Source organism: Anabas testudineus, chromosome 18 (assembly GCF_900324465.2).
Source record: "Anabas testudineus chromosome 18, fAnaTes1.2, whole genome shotgun sequence".
NCBI lineage: Eukaryota > Metazoa > Chordata > Actinopteri > Anabantiformes > Anabantidae > Anabas > Anabas testudineus.
The window spans coordinates 1,121,647-1,146,646 of NC_046627.1; the positions used below are offsets into that span (position 1 = coordinate 1,121,647).

At 42.8% G+C, this 25,000-nt stretch overlaps 1 protein-coding gene, 1 long non-coding RNA gene and 1 pseudogene across 6 annotated transcripts; 1 reads left to right on the plus strand and 2 right to left on the minus strand.

The window, feature by feature from the left end:
* Positions 1–1,526: 1,526 nt before the first annotated feature.
* Positions 1,527–5,410, minus strand: LOC113168453. Its single transcript, XR_003299429.2, has 3 exons — positions 4,918–5,410; positions 3,070–3,073; positions 1,527–1,806 (listed from the first exon to the last, which is right to left on the minus strand). It is a non-coding gene; the product is annotated as an uncharacterized LOC113168453 (long non-coding RNA).
* A 181-nt stretch (positions 5,411–5,591) lies between these two features.
* On the minus strand, positions 5,592–7,074 carry LOC113168663 (annotated as a pseudogene).
* A 1,314-nt stretch (positions 7,075–8,388) lies between these two features.
* Positions 8,389–22,480, plus strand: LOC113168440. Of its 5 annotated transcripts, none has more exons than XM_033326652.1 (7): positions 8,389–8,529; positions 12,653–12,994; positions 13,073–13,171; positions 13,737–14,063; positions 17,170–17,496; positions 18,220–18,564; positions 21,901–22,480. In XM_033326652.1, exons 1-7 carry the CDS (start codon positions 8,460–8,462, stop codon positions 21,993–21,995), a joined length of 1,605 nt encoding a protein of 534 aa, XP_033182543.1. In that variant the 5' UTR covers positions 8,389–8,459; the 3' UTR covers positions 21,996–22,480. The 5 variants fall into 5 exon arrangements, with proteins under 5 accessions (XP_033182543.1, XP_033182546.1, XP_033182542.1 ...); XM_033326655.1 differs by lacking the exon at positions 8,389–8,529 and adding an exon at positions 11,620–12,506 and having other exon boundaries at positions 12,596–12,994; positions 13,737–13,744; positions 17,178–17,496; XM_033326651.1 differs by lacking the exon at positions 8,389–8,529 and adding an exon at positions 11,624–12,506 and having other exon boundaries at positions 12,596–12,994.
* The last annotated feature ends 2,520 nt before the right edge of the window (positions 22,481–25,000 follow it).

A 25,000-nucleotide genomic window follows, 5' to 3' on the forward strand; every position in this document is an offset into this window, starting at 1 on the left:
GGTACAGGGGATGTCACATTTGATCAGCTGCTGTGAATCTGGACTCCAAATGTCTTGTGTTTTTTGGTGACTTCTGCTTTAGATCCTCTGAACTCTGACAGAGGTCTCACTCTGGAGGAAACTCTCCACACTTTGAATCTCTTTGTTTTCTTCTCTCACTCAACATGTGACAGTTTTTATCTGTTGATTCAACACATTTTCTAAAACACTGTCACACTTCTCCAAACATTTCCTCCAATCACCAGCTCACTTTCTACTCTTCACACTACACTTGATTTGTCCTGAACAAATTAAGTGACGTGTGATGTGAGAGTTTTAATTATTTTAATTACTTCAGGTGTGATGTGGAGTTATTGTGTGATTTCTTTCTAACACATCACTCTGCAGGACATTGAAACTCTGCCCCCTGCTGTTCAACATCAACATCTGCAGTAAAACTGCTGCAGAGAAAAACTTTATTTCTATTATTTTATTTACAGGACATTGATGTTTTTTACCAACTGGTTACATAAAGATAAAATCAGATCATTGTGTTTCAGTAAAACAGAATAAGTCTATTTGATGGTCAATTATCAAATCATTTACTAACAGGGATTTAGACGAGAGAGATCTGATATTTAACAGTCCACATTTGATTGTTGTCTTGTTATTTGGTTCTTTATTTGTATTAGGTTCTTATGAATCACTCCTCTTGTTGGTTCTTGATATAAATAATTTAGGTACTCGGGGAGCAGACACTGTCTCTATGGGGTTATGGTAGTTTTTGGGGGGTGACGGCTGTAAGGAAGCTGCAGAGAGGTGTGTAAGACTGCGTCTCTGCGTCCTGGGCTCCACTCTGACATGTCAGGGTTTAGGTCGTCTAATAAACTCTGTCATATTCCTAGAGAGTTGAGACGAACCATCTAAAGTGGGATGGATGCCGTCTCTTCTAATCAGTCCAGGTTTAGTCTATGTAGCCCACGTTGTTAGCGGGACACCACTTAGACAGCCAGAGGTTAAATGACGACATGAGGCTAAACATGACGTCACTGGTCAGATTGGGAAGGGGTCCAGAGAAAACTACAGAGTCCGACATGGTTTTAGTAAAGTTCCACTGATTCCATGTTAATGTTCTGTGTGAATTATGATCTTACTGTGTTTACGTTTCTCCTCACACACACACACACGTGTGGTTGTTCTCATATATTCATGTTCTGTTAGATCACAGCTGTATTTCTGTTGCAGTTTTCTTGTGTACTTTTATTTCCTGGTTTATTTCTTAAACAACATAGAACAGAACATCAGTCAGTATTTGTGAAATCACCTTTAGTTTAACTTGTTAATAAGAAAGTCAAATGTTGTAACACTGGATCACAGGTTTTATCAAGGAAACATCAAATACTGCTGTTGTTAGCTACAAACACTAAACTGGTGCAGGATGAATTTTATCACCATGAATCCAAAGTGAATTCATGTGAAACTGAAATGAATGGAAAGTTTCCTCATGTCTTTACAAAGTGTCCCAGTAACTGAAGGATTGTACTCACCAAGAAGAGCATGTTTGCAGGCCGTCTTCTTCCTCTACAGAGTGGTTTCATTTTCACTTCATCTGTTTATTGGGCTGCTGTTCCTCCTACAGCAGACGGATGCTGTTACTTCATTTACCCACACAAAGGAGTCCCAAGAACAAAAGGATATTCTCAAGGAGATTTTCCAAGAGTGGATTTCTTCCACTTCATGTACTTTTAAAGTGTTTATACTCAGTATCATTTACTTTGTGTCCAATACAAACAATGGGACTTGTTTTCATTGATGTCAAATTGATTTCTTTTTTACAACTGTAGTTTATTTTTAGAAATGAAAATACACTACAGTAGTTCTAATATACTATATATACTATATCTGGAAATGGACTCATGACAACTGGACTTCCTTCTTGTTAGATGGAAACGTTTCATTACTCATCAAGTAGCTTCTTCAGTCTGAAGATAGTTGGTTAGAGACCTCAAATTTATCCTCCAGGTTGGTTTCACTTCACACCTGACCTGAACACAGGTTACCTGTCTCCTATTTATCATGCTGCCCTTTCATCCATCCCCAGAAAGATCAGGTCCAATTCACACATCCACCAGGTTGACCACACCTAACGACCCATTTTAGGGGGTAGGAGGGGTCGGCAGAGGTGGGACTATTACTTCTTTTCACACCCTCCCCTTCCATCGTTTCACCTAATGAGCCTATTCAGACCAGGTAAGAAGTGGAAACAACCTGGAGGCTGTTTTTACCAACACTTGACTGATGATGACAACAATCACACCAGAACCTTCTCAGTGTAGCGTGAGAGGACGGTATTAAAACAAGAGCAGACCTCCTCACACTAACCCTGCCTTGTATCTCACTGGAAGTTGCTTTGGATCAAACATCTGCCAAACGACTGAATGTAAATGTAAATGTAGGATGTTTGGACTCACGGACCAGGAGAAGAAGAGAGGTTCCAGGACGGCCCATGGTTCCATACTGAGAAACCTACGTGTCACAAGGTGACTCCATTCCCAAGCTGCAGTAAGGCTCCGTTCAGACTGGAGGTAAAAGTGGCCTCATCTGATCTTTTATTGCAGTCTGAACAGCCCAAATGACATGAAATCCAATGTTCCCATTTCCAGGGCTCTTATCTTAATCAGCCGTATAGACTCACTTTATCTTCATCCATGTTTACTTCAGTGTACACGACATACTGCATATGACATCACGGTGTTGTTCTTCTGCACATGCCGTCATTTCAGGGCCGTGACCAGTTCACATTGAGGTCCGATTCACATTTTACACAGTAAGAATCCCATTTGACCAAAACATGAACAGACACAAACAATTGGAGCTCAGTAAAAATCTGAACTGAGCTTTAAGACCTGCAGTCTGAATGCAGTGTGAGTGACCTGTAGAGGGCGCTAGAGATCCATGTGGGACAGGATTAAGATCCATTGAATAGATCAGTGTTGGTGTTTCACATGACATCTAACCAGTGTTCCTGTTTTCAGCAGGAGACTCTTCTCAGTATGTTGATGAATAAATGTGCCAATAGAAACATTTGACGACACTATGATCAATGTCAGAGCAACACTCTTCTAAATCCTGTCGTATTTCTCCAGAGACTCTCTCCTCTTCTCCTTCTCTTTACTGGAAATAATGGTCAAATCCAATGAGAAGACACAGGACGCTTCACCAAACGTCATCTCCAGTAACACAGCTCATTAGGACCAGGACAGTCTTGGTAAACAAATCAGAGGAGTCTCCAAATGTTCAGGTTTGATTAAAGGAACAACTTCCATGAAATCAGAGTCGTGACATCAGTCTGTAAAAAACTGGAACAACAGGTGAAAAACACCTTTTAATCCTGGAGAGAAGTCAAAGCACAGAAGGTTTGTTCCTCAGACAATAACTACTGCTTTCTGTTCAATTCAATTCAATTCAATTCAATTTTGTTTGTAGAGCGCTTTTTACAATTGACATTGTCACAAAGCAGCTTTACACAACCAAAGAACACTAACATGAACACTGTATGTGTATGAGTCATAATAATGTGATTGTCCCTGATGAGCAAGCCGAGGGCGACAGTGGCAAGGAAAAACTCCCTGAGAAGGCAACAGGAAGAAACCTTGAGAGGAACCAGACTCAACAGGGAACCCATCCTCATATGGGTGATTACATGCTGTGTAGGCAGCAGTCCAGTATAACAGTTAAAGTCTTTTAAGTTAATGTGGAGTCCAGTTAGTTATTGCAGGCAGACTAGTTCCATTCCTTGACTATCGAGCGTTGAGTCGAGACCTACAAGAAACAGCTTCCGACGTCCGCCGAGGCCGGGACCGACATCATAGTAGCTTGTGACCAATCCAGTCTCCAAACGCATCCCAAAGGGCAAACGGTGGATCCAGGCGACGAGATCTCCAGCCAGAAGTTGGGCATCAGGACAAGTCAGACAGGTCCAGAGGGCAAAGGGTGGAATGACGTGTAGCTCGACAGAGAGACAGGAAGAGGGAAAGAGAGAGAAGAGGAGAGATTGCAGTTAGTTGTATTCACAGTCAGATAAAGTTTGAGGTGAATGTATATGTAGAATAGTGCAGCAGGGACTCCGGCAGGACTAATTATGACAGCCTAACTAAAAGGGTGGGTTCAGAAGGAAACACAGACATGAGGGCGCACTGGGATGTAGAGCAACCAAACACTTCACCATCAACAAACCCGAGTGATCAGTGAGAGTTGGGAAGACAGCATCTAAACATACCAGTTCACCATAATGCTCTACGTCCATGAGTCCTTCCCAAATCTATTTACTCAAATGCTTGACTAAATAAATAGGTTTTCAGCCTAGACTTAAACACTGAGACTGTGTCTGAGTCCCGAACGCTATTTGGAAGGCTATTCCATAACTTTGGGGCTTTGTAAGAAAAAGCTCTGCCCCCAGCTGTAGTTTTTAGGATACGAGGTACTGACAGGCAGCCAGCATCCTTTGAGCGAAGTAGGCGTGGTGGATCATAAGACACTAGCAGTTCACTTAGATAATGCGGCGCAAGACCATTTAATGCTTTAAATGTCAAAAGTAGTATTTTAAAATCAATGCGAAATTTCACGGGGAGCCAATGAAGTGTAGATAAGATAGGGGTGATGTGCTCATATCTTCTGGTTCGAGTGAGGACTCTCGCTGCTGCATTCTGAACTAACTGAAGCTTGTTTATGCACCTGGTTGAACAGCCAGACAGTAAGGCATTACAGTAGTCCAACCTAGAGGTGATGAAAGCATGGACTAATTTTTCTGCATCATTTAGTGACAAAATATTCCTTATCTTCACACATTAAGATGAATCTAATCATCATCACATTCAGACTCTTTCAGATGTTTCAGAGACATTTCTCTCTTTCCTTGTCTTCCCTCTATGAATCCACTTGTTTCCACCTCTCTTTTCATTGTTCTCTGATGAGCTCAGTCTAAACATGATACAGCCAAAGCTCATCAACAACAGAAAGGAACAAATCCTCCTGAAATGTGTGCGTATCAGACTCCAGACAGACCTCACTGACCAAGAAGATCTTGTGATCTGATAAAACCTTGGTCCTCCCTCTGAGACTGAATCTATTTTCTGCAGCAGCTCTCTGACCTGATCTCTGGTTCTCAGATCTCTGTGGTTCAACACTTGGTTCTGGCCGCTACACTTCCTCAGGAGCTCCTGCAGGTTCTGGTCCTCTCTGATGAACTGATCCGTGTCGGTGTCTCCCGGTCGGTCTCCGTAGGTGAACGGCACCACGGTGTGTTCAGGGACGTCAGGACTCAGCATCTTCTGCAGAGTCTTCAGCCCTTTCTGTTCCTGTTCCGTGAATGGTCCGAGCTGGATGGTGAGGAGGAAGACGCGAGGACCTGGAGAGCACAGATCTACGGCTTCTTCCAGCTCAGACTTCACCTTCTCAGACAGATGAGTGCTGAAGAGTCCGGGGGTGTCCACCACAGAGACTCTACGGCCCAGAACATCATCTTCTCTTTTCTCTCTGCTCAGATTGACTCGGTCACATTTGAACATTTGACTGTATGATTTAAAAAGTGGTTTTAAAAACTGGGAGCTACATCAAATGTTTGACTGCTTTAAATCAATCTGTTGAACAATAAGAGTCTTGACACAGATGCTCATTAGTCACATGTGGATTTATCTGCATGTTGAAGTCAGATCAGTGACAGTGGATCCATGAAACCAACCTTTAACCTCTCACTTTGACCATGTGACTGCAAACCTGTTGATTTCAGTCTTCAAACAGTTTCCTTCTTTCCAACAAGAAGCTTCTTTCTAAATGATCCAATGATTCAGCTGCAGCAGAGAGTCTGGACCCTTCTACAGCCTTCAAATCCCACGTTACACCACATGACAATAATGAACAGGAACCATGTGATCAATAATCAATAATGATGAGTCCCATTAGGATGCTGCTGATCTCCAACATGAACAGAAAACCAAATGCTGCTGAACATGATGATTAGGATTTGAACACTTTTCTACCTGGACGTGCATTTTAGTATTTAATGAGCTGCAGCTGGAGACTCTTTAATCATCTCACTGTGGTGAGACATGTGTTCCTCATTAATGCAGCTCCACCTGCAGCCCCACCTGCTACTCCACATACAGCTCCACCTGCTGCTCCACCTGCAGCTCCACATACAGCTCCACCTGCTGCTCCACCTGCAGCTCCACCTGCTGCTCCACCTGCAGCTCCAGCAGTGTTCCCCGTTAGAACAGCTTGAATTAAAGAGTTGTCCTTCTCTTTCCGTCTTCTTGCTTCTTCCTGCTCCATATTTAGTTTTCTCTCTGAAGACGTTCCTTTTCTTGTCTTATGACTCTCTCAGCTTCCTGGAACATTTCACTTCTGTAGTATCTTCCTCCATTTCTCTGAACCATCCTCTCGATCTTCTCCAGCAGTTCTCTGACTTGAGCTGGATCCTGGTCTCTGTTGTTAAAAACATGATCTCCTCCATGACACTGACTGATGAAGTCACTGAATTTGAATTTGAATTTTCACCTATGAATTCTTCTGTGGAGGTGTTTTCCTCCATCAGAACATCTCCATGAGTGAACAAGGCCATAGTGCAGCATCCAGCCCGTTCTCCAAACATCATCTGAATGATTTGAACTGTTTCTTGATCCTCTTTAGTGAACCTGTCGATCTGGATCACGACCAGGAACACATGAGGACCAGGAGCAGTGAAGCAGATGGATTTATTGATCTCTGTCTTCACTTCCTCTTCAGTTTTCCTGCTGTCAAACAGACCTGGAGCATCAATAACAGCCAGTGTTTGACCCTCAAACTCTCCTGTTTCCTTCTGACTCTCTGTTGTCACAGAGGACGTCGACACCTTAGATAGAAAAACTTTGTTCCTTCAGATGCTGTTTCCTGCTGCACTCTTACCAACTCCAGTTTTTCCAACCACAACAATCCTGAGCTCTGGGTTCTTTGACTCTGTTGGAGAATTTCAGAAAGATGTTATTGATGTTGTAAAAGTCCCAATGAATCTCTGTCAGTACCTCTTTGTACAAGGATTATTTGATTGAACAGAAACATTAGAAATAAAGTGTCACCTTGTTATTTTGAGCCCAAACAGGGCGACCAAGAGCTGATATGATAGAATTACAGCCAGACAGACACACTAACAAGAAGACTTCCAGTTTTTCACAACAATAATGGGCCTCATGGAAGAACATCTTTGTATTGTTGGACTAAGTTTCTCCTACTTTTCTCTGTCGTTCTTGTTCAGATGAGTGTTCTACATTGTTTTAAATGGATTGTTGCCACCTGGTCATTTTCAGCTATAGAGATATTTGATCAGATCATCACTGGGACAGAAATAAGGAAGGATGCACGAAGTTACATGGAAACAAACAAACAACCAAACATCTGTCTACAGCAAAAAGCTCCATGACTAATACGTCATGCAGTGAAAAGAATGACAGTCACTGAGATGTTGGAGTAGAGAATATTCTGGAGGACATATGCTGAAATATGACTATCAAAATAAAACAACACAATAAATGTTAAACACTCAGTAAAGTATCAATAAATAAAGACGTGTGGTGAAGAGAAGACTGATTGAAGCTTTGTGTTTGTTGTATATGTTCATTAAAACAACTGCATCATATTCAGACTCACAGTGATTCAGATAAAGCTCCTGTAATTCTCAAGTCCACCAAGTGCATTATTATTTCTCTGTGGAGAACAACACAGGCAGTCTGTGTGTTCATGACAGGTCCAACAGGTCTGGACACAACACTCAGGAACTGAGTTGTTGTCTAAGAGAAGAAATAAATAGTAGATAGTGGAAAATGAGTGAATGTCTGCGATGACGTTCTTTGGCTCAGAAGGCTGTTAAGAATAAATCTGGTTGTTGTTGCATGAAGCCCACTGTGTGTTTCCACAGGTTCTGCATGTTTTTGTTCCTTTTCATTTGTTACTAACATCAAAACACGAGGAATCAGAAACTAGTAATAAACCAGTGTCACCTCTGAGACCCAGAATCTACTGATGTCAGTGCAGCAGTCCCGGACCACTACAACTGTTCTTATCTGATTCTAATGATAAGACTTTATTGTTGTCAAAGTGCCACAGAGTTAAACTTTGTTCTGCATTCGACTTGTTGGAAATGTAACAGACCAAGAAGTCCAATAGAAGCAGGATCAAAGGACTTGCAGCAGTTTCAACGTGCACTCCCTCACCAGCTGGAAACACGATCAAAAGTGAGTCAGGACTGAGTTCTTCTTCTAGTCTTTGTTCAGTGCTGATGTTGATTTTACTGGGGAGGGATCTCACACTCAAAGATAAGGTTTATAACACCTCTGGACTTTCACCTCCTAAAAAACTGTCAGTAAATTATCAGGAAGAAGGAACCAACTGGCTGTGAACTGACGTCCTGAAGCTGTTAAACTTAGTTTAGTTTACTAAGAAACAGATCGATGGAGACTTTGTGGACGTGTTTCTACAGGAAGATGAATGTGTTGGTGGTGTTTGTGATCCTCGTGCACGGTAAGAGAAGCTTCCTCCCTCTGACTGATCCAACACTGGTCTGTGTACGTTTGAACCATTTGACTTCCTCACTGCAACGACAGGATGGGAACAAAAAAAGTTTGTAGAAGTGCGACCTTCAACCTTCATACTGAGAGAAATGAGCTCATATTCTTGTTTCCGTTAAAGTTTTCAGTCCCATGTTCATGTGAAACTCAAAGAATCTAGTTATACTTTGGTTTTTAACGTAAACTCACAGGATCAAATCAAGACAATCAGCTGTTTTAGCATAGTTGGTCAATAAAGAGTTGGTTTAACCAACAACCAAAGGATTTGTGGTTTCTGGTTAATTTAGAAACTAAATGGTGAAACATTCACAGACTGAGGTTGGTTACTGTCAGAAAAATGATCAAAACACACAGAAGACAGAGTTGATGCAAGTTTTACTTTAGCAAGGAGCCGAACCAGAACAACTGGGTTGTACAAGCTCGATTGACTTAATTTGGCTGTTACAAGATCTTTATGCACAAAGAAAGAAATCAAAGACAGATATCATAGACAGACTTGGATTGTTTCTCATCTTCTGTGTCTGGTCTCAGCTCAATGTTCTCCTTAACATTGAACCAGGAAGATACTCTCTACACTCCTGTCAACAGATGCTTTCCTTTAGTGAAACATACAGCATTTCTTTCTCAGGGCAAAAACAGCTTAATATAACATTTCTCTGTCAGTTTCCTCCTGTTTAAACTGTTTTTGTCTCTTAAACAATAATGCTGTAAAAATGAATACATCATTGGATAAATGGGTTTATAAGAAACCTCTTTGTGTTTCAAATATATATGTATAGTTCACTACAGCATATGAGGAAAGATATTTATAGTTCAATAAAAACATGGTGAAATGGTGAAACATTCACAGACTAAGTGTCACAATAAGGGCACGGGACAAAGCAGGTTTGAATGAGAACTAGATTTAGGGTGGGGGGGGGGGTGTCCACGGACACTACAAAAGCTGACAAATAACATGATGACAAAGTAACAACATAAAACTACTAATGTGGCTCAAAGTGACAAAACAAGAAACCAAAGTACAAAAGAAAACCACTGCTTAATGGCAGGAAAACAACTTACAGAAAGTCCAGAGGATTCAGGGAGGGAGAAAACAGGACAGAGGAGGATGGCTAGGAGCAGGACTGGTAGCAGGAGCAGGACTGGTAGCAGGCTTGGAGCAGGACTGGTACCAGGAGCAAGACTGATAGCAGGCTGGGAGTAGGACTGGTAGCAGGAACAGGACTGGTAGCAGGCTAGGAGCAGGACTGGTAGCAGGCTAGGACCAGGACTGGTAGAAGGCTAGGAGCAGGACTGGTAGCAGGAGCAGAACTGGTAGCAGGAGCAGGACTGGTAGCAGGCTGGGAGCAGGTTTACATTTACAATTATTCATTTAGCAAATGCTTTTATCCAAGCAAACAAAATCTAAGTCAAGAAGAAACAACATCAAAGCAAAGTGCTGTTAAAGAAGAGTTTCTGTTTCAAGAGGTGGGTACGGAAAGCAGATTTTTTTTTTTTTTAAGTTCAAATGAAGATGATGAAGAGTTCTGTATTCAGCAGTTTTTTAAAGATTGCAAGAGAGGTGGCTGAGCATGCAGAGTTCTGCAGCTCATTCCACCATCGTGGGATCACTGAGCTGAACAGTTTTCCTTGGTGTCGACTGTGTGGTGCTGGTACCACCAGACGACGTTCCCTGGTTGAGCGCAGTGGACGGGAGGGGATGTAGACCTGAATGATTGAACTGAGATAAGATGGAGCTGTGGAGTTGACCACTCTGCAGGCATGAGACAGAGCTTTGAACTTGATCCCTGTAGCCACAGGAAGCCAATGCAAAGGCTTGGGAAACAACAACAATCTGACAGTGGGTGGAGGACTGAGGAGAGTTTTTGTAGAGACAGGGGAACACAGGTGAGGCCAATGTGCACTAATTACAAGGAGTACAGGGAGAGAAGTGGCTGGTGGGTGGAGACCAGAGGGAGAGAGTTGGAAAACCCTAGTGGTGGGCAAATGAAGCCTCATGAGGCACTTTGAGGCTTTCTTAACAATTCTGTCTAAAAAGGTTCAAAGCTTCAAGGTCTCAGTGACGGTGACAACTGGTGGACAACTGAAGCCATAGCAACCGCACGATTGAAGCACTGGCACTGTTTTAATCACATGACAGCAATAAAATTTCAGAAAAGTCTGTGTGGTCATTCAAGTGTTTTGTTCATTCAAATAATGATTATATAGTCATGACAATAAAATATGCTGATGCTCTCTCCCATACTCTAAAACACATTCCAGATTAACCCAAATACTCAATGCAAATTATATTAAGGGTTAAATGTTAGTTAAGGGTTTATTAGGTTTATTATTCCTAACAGTATTAGAGATCCTTCCTACTTTGTAAATGATCAGTGTTTGAATTCAGAAACATTTGATCTTTTTTTGTGTGAAGTGTTTTTACAGACAACCTTTAAAGATATTAGTTTGTCATTTGTCAGTTGAGGACTTGAAATGATTATTTACACAAGCAGACACGTTAGTTGTCTTCACAGGTTTTTATTGAGAAATATAATTTTTTCTACTGTCGCAGGATCAGTCGGCTCATGCCTGGCACGCAAGTGTTGCAGCATAGATGATGTGCTGTTGCTGTAAGACAACTATTGTGTGCAGAGCAAACACCGCACCTACAAGCAAGTGTAAATACAAGTAAATTACGGAAACATAAAATCTCTGCCATAAACTGTATTATACTTTATCTGGTGGCATGGGATCAAAATGATCCCAAACTTTAGAACGTCGCTTATTGGTGGTACTCACCATGAAACTTGCCAAAATACTCTCCCTCTCCTCACAACCTCATTTCAGGTGCCAGGTGAAAATAATGTTTGGTTATAATTAACAATTTAACTACAGCAGCAAACTCAGACATTTTCATCAAGTACAAGGAACTTTATTCAGATCAAAACAGAAAAGAGTGAAAGGAGTGAAGGACTCATGAGGATCAGCTCTGCCCCCTGCTGGACAGAGAGCACATTACAAAGTAGGCTGTTGTAGAGGGCTAGATAACCAGCATCTATGATGTCCGTCCCCCACAGTCTGAATGGATCTTTGTATCCTCACTATCAGAGACATGAGGTCAACAGGTCTGGAAGAGTCCTACCAGGATGTGGTTTCTGTCCCATTCATGTGTGAGACCATATTATTGTCTAACAACAACCTCCAGCTGCTGCAGCTGACGTCACAACAACCAAATACATCAGCAAAGCAGCAGGTTAAAGCTCTGTTGTTCTCACCATGGTTAGAAAGTGGAACTGTGACCTTTGACCTGATCCTAGCTCCTTGTACTGATCCGCTGTAATTACACTGACAGAGTGAGGACTGTGAAAACCCAGCTGAGGTTTTTGGAGCTCCCACTGAGGAAGGACAGGTAGATGAATGTCAGGAGGAAGTAGCTGAACTGGACTCAGTGTGTAATGAATGAAATGGTGGACTGTACCTTTAATATGGAGATAACAGCTGATTAGTACAGACGGACACACCTCCTCCCTCGTTCCATCATCTCTGAACTATGGTTTGTTCTTGTAAAGCTGTTCAACCTGAAACTTGATCCTTCAGATCAGTTTTTCCTCTGTGTTTGTTTCCTTCTCTTCTCTGATTGGATGAACTTCAGGCCTGTGGTTGACCTCAGAACAAAGTCAGTGAACTCTGAGGAACCTGCTGAACCTGTTTCTTTACCTTCCAGCAGCTGCTTCTCTGGAAACAGCTTAAAGAGAAACTAAAGTTTTCTCTGAGTGTCGCTCGATGATCAGGAGGAGGAAAGTGACAACTGGCTGTGAACTGACGTCCTGAAGCTGTTTCTGAAGCTGCTCTTAGTTTAGGAAGAAGCAGGTTGAAGGAGACTTTGTGGTTGTTGGAGTTTCTACAGGAAGATGAAGATGTTGGTGGTGTTTGTGATCCTCGTGCACGGTAAGAGAAGCTTCCTCCCTCTGATCTGACTGATCCAATGTCTTTAATCTTGGTTTCTTTCCTCTTTAACTCTTTAACTGATGGACCAGTACTGAGACATGAAATAAGGCTGCTGAGATGGACCCTCTCTGTCTGTGTCCTCACAGTTTCCCAGCATGCCTCAGCTGTGGACATGTATGAGGGGGACCACTTCCTGCTGCCCTGTGAGTTTCGCACTTTTGACGTAGACGACCCCACAGTGGTGTGGAGCCGCTACGATCTCAGTCCTTCAACCGTCCACCAGCGTCAGCAGGAAGGTGATGACCTTAAAATCCAAAACCAGCTCTACAGAGACCGAACATCGATGAGGACTGACGCTCTGGAAACTGGAGACCTGAGTCTGAACCTGACTAAACTGACACTGTCAGACAGTGGAACCTACACCTGCTCCATCAGAGAGTTTGGATTTGAAGAAGTGGGTCGGAGAGAGGTCCAGCTGCAGGTCAAAGGTCAGTAACAAACCACTACATCTACTGTAGATACAGGTCAGAGGTCAGAGGTCATGTTGTTCTTTCTGTTCTCCACAGAACGATTTCCATCCTGGGCCAAAGCTCTCCTGGTTCTCCTGGTTCTTCTTCTTGTTACTGGGGTTCTTTTAGTACATTTCCGTCAGTACTTCATGTCAGGTACGTCACTACTACTACATTACCCATAATGCTGATGGTTCCCATCTGTCCTCTTGTTGCTCCTTGACTGTGAAGACAGACTGAGAGCGAGGAACCAATCAGAACCACACTGAGAATGAATCAGTGATCATTAGTTCCTGATGACTGTAGAGAAGGAACTGATCCGTTTCTGTCTTTATCTCTGTTTGTTGGAGAAAAACTTTTTCTCAGTCAAATCTCAGTAGTTCAAAGTTCATTTGTGAGGATGAGGATTTATTGGAGTTGACTAGTTCTTAGTTTAGTGTGAGGCAGCAGCTGGTTCAGAGGTCATCAGGATGGACTGGTTAACAAAGTGGTCCGTTTGTAGATGAACAGAGATCTATGAAGTCCTCCGAATGTTTCCTAGAGAATCTCAGAGTCTGTTCTCAGGTAACTTCTAATTACTGACTGATTCTTTCATTGGATTAGTTTCTGACTCACTGCTCAGTGAGGTCTGGGATTAGAAGAGAAGGACGGGACAGTGAGGTCCTGATACCATCAGTGCTGCTGTCTGTCCACATGATGTTGTGGTTTGTTGTCCTCTCAGTCTACCAGGTGGAGGTGGATTCAGGGGTGGAGTCTGTCCTGCTGCCCTGTAAAACCACAGTTTGTCTGAATGGAGACGTCAAAGTGGAGTGGACGGACAGAGACAACAGGAAAGTTAATGTGTATCAGAACGACTCTGATCAGCCTGAAGAACAGCATCAGTTTTACAGAGGTCGAACAGAGATGAAGAGAAACCTGCTGAAACCTGGAGACCTCAGTCTGACCCTGAAATACCCCACAGACTGGAACAGAGGAACCTTCACCTGCACCGTCTACAACAGGGAGGGAAACATCCTGATGAAGAAACTAGTGAAGCTCCAGGTCAAAGGTCAGTCTTTATCCTAAGCTAAGAACCAAACATTGCTCTGACAGGAAGATGCTGGAAACACAGGAAGTCATTTATCATCTAGATCCAACACATGAGATCAAACTTCATGTTTTCCAGTTGATCAGTAACTAAGAACCAGTTTACTCCAGTCCAGGTGCTGCTCTTCAGACCAGTCCACTGTCTCTGGTCTTATACTCAGATAGAAACAGGCTGGGAGCTGGTTCAACACCAACAACATCCATTTATTAAAGACCAGCTTCTTTAGAACTCATTCAGTCCTGATCTTAATGAGATCATTTCATCCTACATCCATGATCCAATCAAATCTGAGAACCCACCTACTCATATACACTACATCAAAGTGCTGCTGTTGAGGCGAGCTTCCTCTGAGCTCCAGCCTCCACAAAGACTCAGGTATCTATTAGTACTGTGAAGAAATCCCCGGTGTTCTACTGTGAAGTCCAAATGATGTAGTGACTCTAAAGATAGAGAACCAATGATGTGTGAGGGAACATTTTCTAAACCAAAGGCTCAGCATGTTGTTAGTGAGGGACTTGTTGATTCATCATTCAACTCTGCTTCTTTAGACTTTAGGAAAGATCCTCCTCACTTGTTTTTCATATCTCAGAACTCAAACTAATCTGCTGTGAAACAGAAATATGTGATGGTTTCATAGAACAAAGTCTCCTTAAAAACGAGGCTCAGACACTTTTGGTTTTCTTCACCAAATCAGAACATGTGACAGTATCGACATTACAGAGAAGAAACAGGTCAAATTCTAACTGAAGTTTTTCACCATCATCATTTTATATGTTCGTTTCAGTCAGAAGGAAAAATCTGGATTAAGGATTTAGAAAATAGGTCAAAGTACAAAGCTGCTGCCTTCACGTGCTGTTGGAAAATCACACTCTGACAATTTATTTGACACTTGAGGCTCCAACATCTGCAGCTTCTCAACACAGCAGTTCAAACCATGGTAGCAGCAGAGTTTTCATGTTCATTTCTATTCAGGAAGTTAATAATGGAACAAACCAAATGAAACCAAGTGAGGGAGGTTATTGTCCTGAGGTTCAGAAGAAGCCAAACAGTCACTTTTCTCTAGGTGAATGTATCCAGCAGCACAATGAGTCACATTTGATGGTGGTTCAACTTCCAGTCAGGAGTTAGTTTGCTGTCTCCTAACTTTTATAACGTCAATTTATGAAACGTTTTTCTCTTTATTAGTTTCACAGATTTACTTTGAAATATGAACCAATATTTAATTCATGAGGAGGTTCTTTACATCCATGATTTATAAGTGAGGAGAAGAATTTTAAATTCAATTCTGGATTTAACAGGGAGCCAATGGAGAGAAGCTAACGTTGGAGAAATATGATCTCTCTTACTAATTCCAGTCAGAACTCTGGCTGCAGCATTTTGGATTAACTGGAGGCTTTTTAATGAGTTATTGGGACAAACTATTAATAATGAATTACAATAGTCCAGTCTGGAAGTAACAAATGCATGGACTAGTTTTTCAGCATCACTTTGGGACAGGATGCTCCTAATTTTAACTTTAATGTTTCTTAGGTGAAAGAAGGCAGTTCTAGAGATTTCTTTAATGTATGAAGTGAAGGAGATATCCTGATCAAAGATAACTCCGAGATTTCTTACAGTATTACTTGAGGCCAGTACTAAGTCATCAAGGGTGAGAATGTGATTAGACATAGTGTCTCTGAGATTTTTAGGCCCAAACAGTATAACCTCTGTCTTGTTTCTGGATTTAGGAGAAGGAAATTGGAGGACATCCAGGCCTTTATGTCTTTTAAGCAGCTTGAAGTTTGATTATTCGATTAGTTTCTTCTGGTTTCATAGATAAGTATAGGTGGGTTGTGTAGTGGTAACATCACTGCCTCCCATGTGGGAGACTGGGGTTCAAATCCCAGCTGTGGCCTACCTCCAGTAGGGGCCCTTAGGCAAGACCTCTTCACACTGCCCTGCCTACCCTTGTACCCCTGACTTGTAAGTCGACCAGTAGAGTGTTTCCTAATAATATTGCCTAAGGGGGACGTATATAAAGTGAAAAGAATCGGTCCGATCACAGAACCCTGTGGAACTTTGCTGTGCATGGAAGATTCATCATTAACATGTACAAACTGAAATCTACCTGATAAGATTTAAACCATTCTAGTGCTGTTCCTTTGATCCCAATGACATGTTCCAGTCTGTGTAATAAAATGTTGTGATCTATAGTGTCGAATGCAGCACTAAGATCTAACAAGACAAGTATAGAGAGTAGACCATTGTCTGATGCTAATAGAAGATCATTAGTGACCTTTACCAGTGCTGTTTCTGTACTATGATGTACTCTAAGTCCTGACTGGAAATCTTCATACGAGTTATTGCTGTGCACGTGGTCATATAAATGCTTGGAAACTAAAAGCCAGATTGGATATTGGTCTATAATTTACTAAAACCCTTGAGTCCAGATTAGGCTTTTTGATTAGGGGTTTGACTACAGCAACCTTAAATACCTGTGGTATGTAGTAAAGATAGATTGATCTAATCTAATATGGACGAGCTGATCAAAGATTTCACTGATATACTTTGAAATGTTTCCTTCAAGTCGTCTGAGCTCCTACAAACTTACAGTAGTTGTGGATCAACAAATGAATGTGGTGTGAAGACAGGCCTGGAGCTGACTGGATCTAGAAAGCAGCAACAAAGTTCAATGTTACAACAACGTTATGTCACCGTGGTTTAGATCAACTTCACACTTTAAACTTCAACTTCACAACCAACCACTTTGTCTCTTTCATCTAGAACTGAACCAGTTTTAGTGAAGTCAGATGATGTGACAGTGGTTCTCTGTCAGAGACAGTAAATAAAGGTTTGACTGAGTCCATTGGACTCAAACTAAGTGAACAAACAGTGAGTTGTGCTGTTGATTGGACAGACACCAAAGACAACACTGTCTCTGTTCAATGGAGCAATGGGACAAATGTCCAACTGGAACCAATCAAACATGTTTTCACTCCAAATATTTCACTTCATACCCTCAAAGAAAATGTGTCAGTGCTGCTGCTGCTGTCTGTCCACATCATCTTCTGCTCTGTTGTCCTCTCAGTCCCAGAGGTGGAGGTGGATTCAGGGGTGGAGTCTGTCCTGTTTCCGTGGAAAACCACAATTAATTTGCCTGAAGACGTCCAAGTGGAGTGGACAGACAGAAACAACTGGAAAGTCCATGTGTATCAGAACGACTCTGATCAGACTGAAGACCAGGATCAGTTTTACAGAGGTCGAACAGAGATGAAGAGAAACCTGCTGAAACCTGGAGACCTCAGTCTGATCCTGAAATACCCCACAGACAGAGACAGAGGAACCTTCACCTGCACCGTCTACAACAAGGAGAGAAACATCCTGATGAAGAAACATGTGGAGCTGAAGGTCATAGGTCAGTTCAAAGTCTTTATGCTAAGCTAACTGTTGTTATGTTATAAACTTATTAATAACAATAAAAAAAAAATCTTTATTTTTTATTTTTGGGTTTTAGTGTTAAAAACTTTTTTTATAGTGAGTTTTACATTAATGATCAATTATTTATAATATTATGAAGATTGGTACATTATTATTATTGTATTTTTATAATCTGTTATTCTATATAATTCAATACTCTTCATTAATTAATTTTTTGAAATCAGTGATTCCAGGTTGATGTGAATATCAGTGAGAGAAATGTGGAAGTGAGCTGAGTGAATCCTGTGAACATGGAACAGTCGGAGCATTTCCAGAATCCTATCTACGCATTTGATGTTAGTGGATGAATGAATGAGTTCCTGTTGGAACAGCTTGTAGCTGCTGTTGTTGATCCACACAGTGAAATGTTGGGGACACAGCACGTCATCAGTCTGTGTCTGAAAGAGTTTGGATCCAGAACAAAGTGGAAGGAAGAAGAAAGAAAAGCAGCTTTAATAGTTTGGATCAGGGAAAGATTCAGAAAATCTTCCAGCTGTGTTGAAGAAGGTTTTAGTTTCTAGATTTCTGTCCCCTGTGACCTTCTGGTCTGATCTGGTTCTGTCCTTCAGGTTTCTCTCCAACTTTGTCCTCATTCAGTAAAGTGATTAAAAACTGCTGCTGCTGTCTGTCCAGCTGATGTTGTGGTTTGTTGTCCTCTCAGTCTGTCAGGTGGAGGTGGAGGAGGGAGTGGAGTCAGTCCAGCTGCCCTTCAGGACCACAGGGGACCTGCCTGAGGACACTAGAGTGGGGTGGGCACGACATGAACCTGAACCAACAATTGTTGTCTTCAAATATCAGAATGGTTCTGATCATCTTGAAGAACAGAACCAGTTTTACAGAGACAGAACAGAGATGAAGAGAAACCTACTGAAAACTGGAGACTTCAGTCTGATCCTGAAGAACCCAAAAGTCAGAGACACAGGAAGATACGTCTGTGGAGTTTACCATGAGGAGGAAAACACCTCCATGTTGCTGAGAAAGAAAACAGTGCTGCTTCAGGTCAAAGGTCAAAAGATAAGATAAGATAAATCTTTATTGATCCCTGAGGGTAAATTAAATTGTTATGACAGCTCCAAGACAATAGCAAGGTGCAAAAGAATAAAAATAGACATGTGCAAAATTAAACATATTACATGTTCACAATTATTTACAAAAACCAAAATATACAATTATATGTAAAAAATAAAACAAACAAACTCCTAAGATAAGACAGATTAATGATGAACTCGTCTGTGTCCTGTTAGAGTTTGTTGGACTGTTGAGTTCTAACCTCGGTGTGAATGATGATGATCTGCGGTCGGCTCCTTCCTACACTGAGGTGGATCAGTCGTCCACTGAAGGAGCTGCTCAGAGCTTCAACTGTCTCATTCACTGGATGAGACGTGTTGTCCATGATGGATGTTAGCTTGTCCAACATCCTCCTCTCACCCACCTCCTTCACAGAGTCCAGTGGACAGTCCAGGACAGAACTGGCCCTCCTGACCAGCTTGTTCAGTCTTTTCCTGTCCCTGTCTGTGCTGCCTGCACCTCAGCAGACCACAGCATAGTAGAAAGAGTCATCCACAGAGTCATAAAAAGTCCACCGAAGGACCGTAGTCTCCTCAGAAAGTGTATGCGACTTTGGCTCTTCTTGTACAGGGCATCAGTATTATTAGTCCAGTCCAGTTTTTGGTTTAGGTGAACACCCAGGTACATAAAACTGTCCACTACCAATCTATGAGACCTGGATACTCATCGGTGTGTCTTGTGGTTGTCCTCCTCTGGAATTTAGTCACCATCTGCTTTGTCTTACTGGTGTTCAAGCACAAGTGGTTGCACTCACACCAGTCCACAAAGTTCATGATGACTGACCTGTACTCCAGTTCTCTCCTCACCTGATCTGAAGTTAAGGAGAGGGGAGTGGAGGTGGGGTGCAGACATCAGCTGTTTATGGAGGGGGTGATGTGGAGTGATTTGAATTTGAATATGCGGGGGGGGATGTATCCAGTGGACTGGAGATCTATGAAGTGGGGGGAGGGAGGCTCGAATCAAATCTGTTGAACAACATGTTCAACTGGTTTGCCAATCCCTGTTCTTCATCAGTTCACTCTGTTCCTCTGCTCTGTCTGTGGCTGGAGATGGTTTTCAGGCCTCTCCGCACATCTCGACTGTTGTTCTGCTCTAACCGCTCCTCCAGCTTCTTCTTGTAGCTGAAGAAGTTGGCCTGTCTGATTTTGTATTTGAGTTCACGCTGAACTCTCCTCTGCTCCTCTCTGTCCCCTGGAGTAAAAGCCGTCCTCTTCTTATTTAGTAGGGCCTTAAGCTCAGGGGTCACCCAGGGCTTGTTGTTAGAGAAACACCACACCCTCTGGGTCGGCACAGTGTTCTCCACACAGTTGATGTAGCCTGTGATGCAGTGGGTCAGGCCATTGATGTCTTCTCCATGAGAGTGTTTCCCAGTCTGTGGTCTCAAAACAGTCTCTCAGTCTCTCACTGGCCTCATCAGACCACAGTTTCACAGACTTCTTCTGTGCAGGTGTGTCTTCAGGGAGCAGATGTACCAGGTTGTGATCAGAGCGGCCCAAGGTGGGGCATGGGGGGGGGGGGGATTAGAGGTGTATGCATCCTTAACGTTAACACACAGTAAGTCCGGCGTCTTTTTCTCCCTGGTGGGGCCCTTTACGTACTGGGTAAAAGTGAGGAGAATGGAAGAGAGGGAGGCGTGATTGAAGTCCCTGCTGATGATAAGGAGCGACGGTGGGTGTTGTGTCTGCATACGCGTCACTGCTCCGTGCAGTCACATGCTGCTGCTGCATCAACCGATGGAGGGATGTACAGATTAAACAGGATAACATGTGAAAACTCATTTGGAATGTCTCTGGTGCAAAGCTGTTCCCTAACAGAGTGCACTGGGTTGCACTATGCACTCGTTATTAAACACCGCCAGTCCTCCTCCCCAGTCCTGTACCTCCGTCTCCTCTCCTGGAGCTTTCGTCCTGCTCTGCAGCCTCTTCTTTTCCTCAGTATTTCAGGTGGAACCATAGGCTGTTCCGTGTAAAGAGGTGCAGGGCCGCACAGAGCCAACAGTTGGTCTCTAGGGTAAACAAAAGAGCCATGTGTGAAGCTGAGTGGATCCCCTGTCACGTTCCCAATAAGGTTAAAACTAAGAGAAGCAAAAAAGAAAAGAAATTATCTTAAAAGAGGTCTCCCTGTATAAGATAAGATAAGATAAAATAAGATGAGATGAGATAAGATAGACTTCATTTATCCCACAAAGCAGACTTGTAACAGGATTTGACCATGTTAAAGAAAACCGGTAAAACAGGTCAACAAAAAATAGAAAGAAAAGAAAACTAAGAGATAATCCTTATTGTCTATTGTCTCTAACTGTCTCTCTCTCTACCTCTCTCTCTCTCTAACTGTCTCCCTCTCTACCTGTCTCTCTCTCTTAATACCTGTCCTCCCGCTCTAACCTGTCCTCCCTCTCTACCGCTCTCTCTCTCGAACTGTCCCTCCCTCTCTACCTTTCTCTCTCTCTACCTGTCTCGCTCTCTCTAAAAACACCTGTCTCCTCTCCCTCTCTACCTTCTCTCTCTCCGCTCTCTCTCTCCCTGTCTCTCCCTCTCAACCTCTCTCTCTATCTGTCTCTCTCCCTCTCTACCTGTCTCCCTCTCTACCTGTCTCTCTCTCTCTCTCTCGCTCTCTCTACCATGTCCTCCTCTCAACCTCTCTCTCTATCTGTCTCTCGCCCTCGCTACCAACCTGTCTCCCTCTCTACCTGTCTCCCTCCGCTCCTGTCCTCTCTCTCTAACCCTGTCTCCTGTTCTCCCTCTCTCTCTCCTCCCCTCTCTACCTGTCTCTCTCTCTCCTCTCTCTCTCTCTCTACCTGTCTCTCTCTCTCTCTACCTGTCTCTCTCTCTACCTGTCTCCCTCTCTACCTGTCTCTCTCTCTCTACCTGTCTCCCTCTCTACCCGTCTCCCTCTCTAACCGTCTCTCTCTCTACCTGTCTCTCTCTCTACCTCTCTCTCTCTCTCTACCTGTCTTTCTCTCTCTCTACCTGTCTCTCTCTCTACCTGTCTCTCCCTCTCTACCTGTCTCTCTCTACCTGTCTCTCCCTCTCTACCTGTCTCTCTCTCTACCTGCCTCTCTCTCTCTCTCTACCTGTCTCTCTCTCTCTACCTCTCTCTCTCTCTCTCTCTCTACCTGTCTCCCTCTCTACCTGTCTCTCTCTCTCTCCCTCTCTAACCGTCTCTCTCTACCTCTCTCTCTCTCTACCTCTCTCCCTCTCTACCTGTCTCTCTCTCTACCTGTCTCTCCCTCTCTACCTGTCTCCCTCTCTAACCGTCTCTCTCTCCTCTACAGACAGAATTCAGGACACAGATCAAACAGTGGACATCAGGAACAGAAGCAGCTCCACTGATCCAACTCCTCTGATTGATGCTGATCAATCAGTTTGATCGGTCTGTTGATCGATCTTTGATTATTGATCTGATCGGACTTTGGATCAGAGACAAACTGGAAGTGAAGGAGCTGATGGACGATGGATGAAGACAGGAGGACGCTTTGTCTTCTTCTTCTTCCCTCGGACTCCTCCTGACTCTCACACAGTCTACACACTCACTATTGATCCCTATTGATGGGTGCTGATCAGTGATGTCACAGTGTGATGTCACATGTTGATCAGCTCTGTGATCTGGACTCCAACATGTTCTTGTGGTTTTTTGGTGACTTCTGCTTTAGATCCTCTGAACTCTGACAGAGGTCTCACTCTGGAGGAAACTCTCCACACTTTGAATCTCTTTGTTTTCTTCTCTCACTCAACTTGTGACAGTTTCTATCCGTTGATTCAACACATTTTCTAAAACACTGTCACACTTCTCCAAACATTTCCTCCAATCACCAGCTCACTTTCTACTCTTCACACAACACTTGATTTGTCCTGTGCTCTGATCAATCAGCAGCCTCGGGTTTACAGTGTGTTGATGGTGGTGAAGAACGCTGTCTATCACGTTGTGATCCGTCAAAATGTGAGCTGATGTTCCTGGAGGATTATGAGTGACATCATCCAGCATTACTCCTCCTAACATCAGTTCTTTCAGCAGAATGTATAACGAACTATAACAACTTCTGTGTGGAGAACACTGTACCCACCACGACCATACTGTGTTTTTCCAACAACAAGCCATGGATAAACACTGATATAAAGGCTCTCCTAAAGGAGAACAATAGAGTTTTTAAATCAGATAATAAAGAAGAGCAGAACAATGTCAGCGGAGTGTGGAGGGGCCTTAAAACCATTACCCCTGCCCCCACACAGTCTCCCCTGCTGCAATCCCCCGTCTCTACCCCTTCAGTGAGTTGTTCCAGTAACACCTCTCTCTGCACAGCCCTCAGCCCTCCCTCCACTAACTACATACTGCCCCTCGCAAAGGCCCAGGTGAGGAAGGGGGCAAGCCCAGACAACATCAGCTCCAGGCTGATGAAAAAAAGTGCAAACAAACTGTGCAGCATACTTCTGTATATGATTGATCTAATGAAGCTGGGGAAGGTCCCACAGCTTTGGAAGACATCCTGCTTGGTGCCAGTACCAAAGACATGTCACCCAAATGACTTCAAGGACTACAGACCGGTGGCGCTGACCTCACATCTGATGAAGGCCATAGAGAGGCTAGTGCTCACCTATCTCCGTCCTCTGGTGAGAGAGTCAATAGACCCGCTTCAATTTGCCTCCCAGCCAGGCATCGGAGTTGAAGATGCTTTCATCTTCCTCCTGAATAGAGCTCTTTCCCACCTGGATAAGGCTGGGAGCACTGTGAGAGTCATTCTTTTTTACTTCTCCAGTTTTAACACCATCCAACCTGCACTCCTGAGGGATAAGTTGTTACACATGGAGGTGGACCAAAAGCTCTCTACCTGGATATTGGACTACCTCTCAAACCAACTTCAGTATGTGAGGGCTTGTAACTGCGAGTCTGACATGGTTGTCTGCAGTACAGGGGCCCCACAGGGAACGGTTTTGGCCCCGCATCTGTTCACTGTTTACACTGCTGACTTCATGTTCATCTAAGCATCCCGTCACCTGCAGAAGCCCTGAATCCTAGACTCAGTGCAGGATGTCAAAAGGAGGATGGTGGCCAAGCTATCATCAGTGGAGAATGACTCTCATCCCCTGTATGATGCAGTGTCATCTCTGAGCAGCTCCTTCAGTGACAGACTGTTAAGTCCTAAATGTCTGAAGGTACGATATCAAAGGTCTTTTCTCCCTGCTGCTGTCAGACTTTATAATCAGAGCTGCTCCCAGTGAAACATTTTTCACTATTAGTTATTACTTGTCACTTTAAAAGCTGCTCTTTAAAACTGTGGAACTGTGCAATACAACTGGACCATGGTGCAACTGTGTGTATGACCATGTGTGATATTTTTATTCTTATTCTAATTTATATAAAATAATTTTTTTTTTTTCATTTTCTTAGATTGTTGCCATACAATGCATATTCTCTGCTGCTGTTACACTGATATTTCTCCACTGTGGGACGAATAAAGGTTTAACTTATCTTATTCAAATTCAAAGTGGGCAGATGACCGCCCACTATGAGCCTGGTTCTGCTGGAGGTTTCTTCCTCTAAAGGGAGTTTTTCCTCTTCACTGTTGCCTAAAGCTTGTTCAAATGGGATTGTTGGGTTTTCTTTATCATTTTGGTATAAATATACTCAGTAAGACTAATGACTTCTGTTGTGAATTGGCAGTATACAAATAAAATTGAATTGAATTTAAAAGACCTTATTACAATGCCAGACATGAGTAATGCAAAAGGAAGGAACGTATAATAAAACAAGTGACACCTAGGAAAAACAGGAAACAAACTACAAAACAAAGTGACAAAAAACAACAGCGAACACAAGATACAAGATAAAAGTACACTAGACCAAACAAAGCATGGTAAAAAGTGACAACACAAAATCACTCCCAAAAGGGCAACATTCAAAAGGCAGCAAGACGAGAAGCTGAAAACAGATGATTTGGAGCAAAAATACAAAGTGACAAAAGAACAAATGCAGATGTAGACCAACACTGTTCTCTTCTTCAGTTGATGAGGTCTGTTGGAAAGATCAGAAGATTTCAAAACCAAAACCTCAGTCAGTTAAGTTTCTTAACATTTGCAGGAAGACACTGTGGCCCCAGAGTTTCTTGTGAAAATGGGCCATTTTCAAATAAAGAATAAATACAATTAAAACAAGTGTTAAACACAGAAATGCAGAGAAAAGAAGCTGAATTATAAACTCACAGAAGTGAACTATCCAGGGATCAAACTGGTTCATATGATTATTATTGTATTAAAAGCTGTGATGCATTAAACATTTCTTGGTTAATTACACAGTTGGATGTTGAATGTTGACACTTTTCTCTTTATCCCATGAAGTAAACATGAAGATGAAGAATTAATAGTTAGTATTTTACCTAA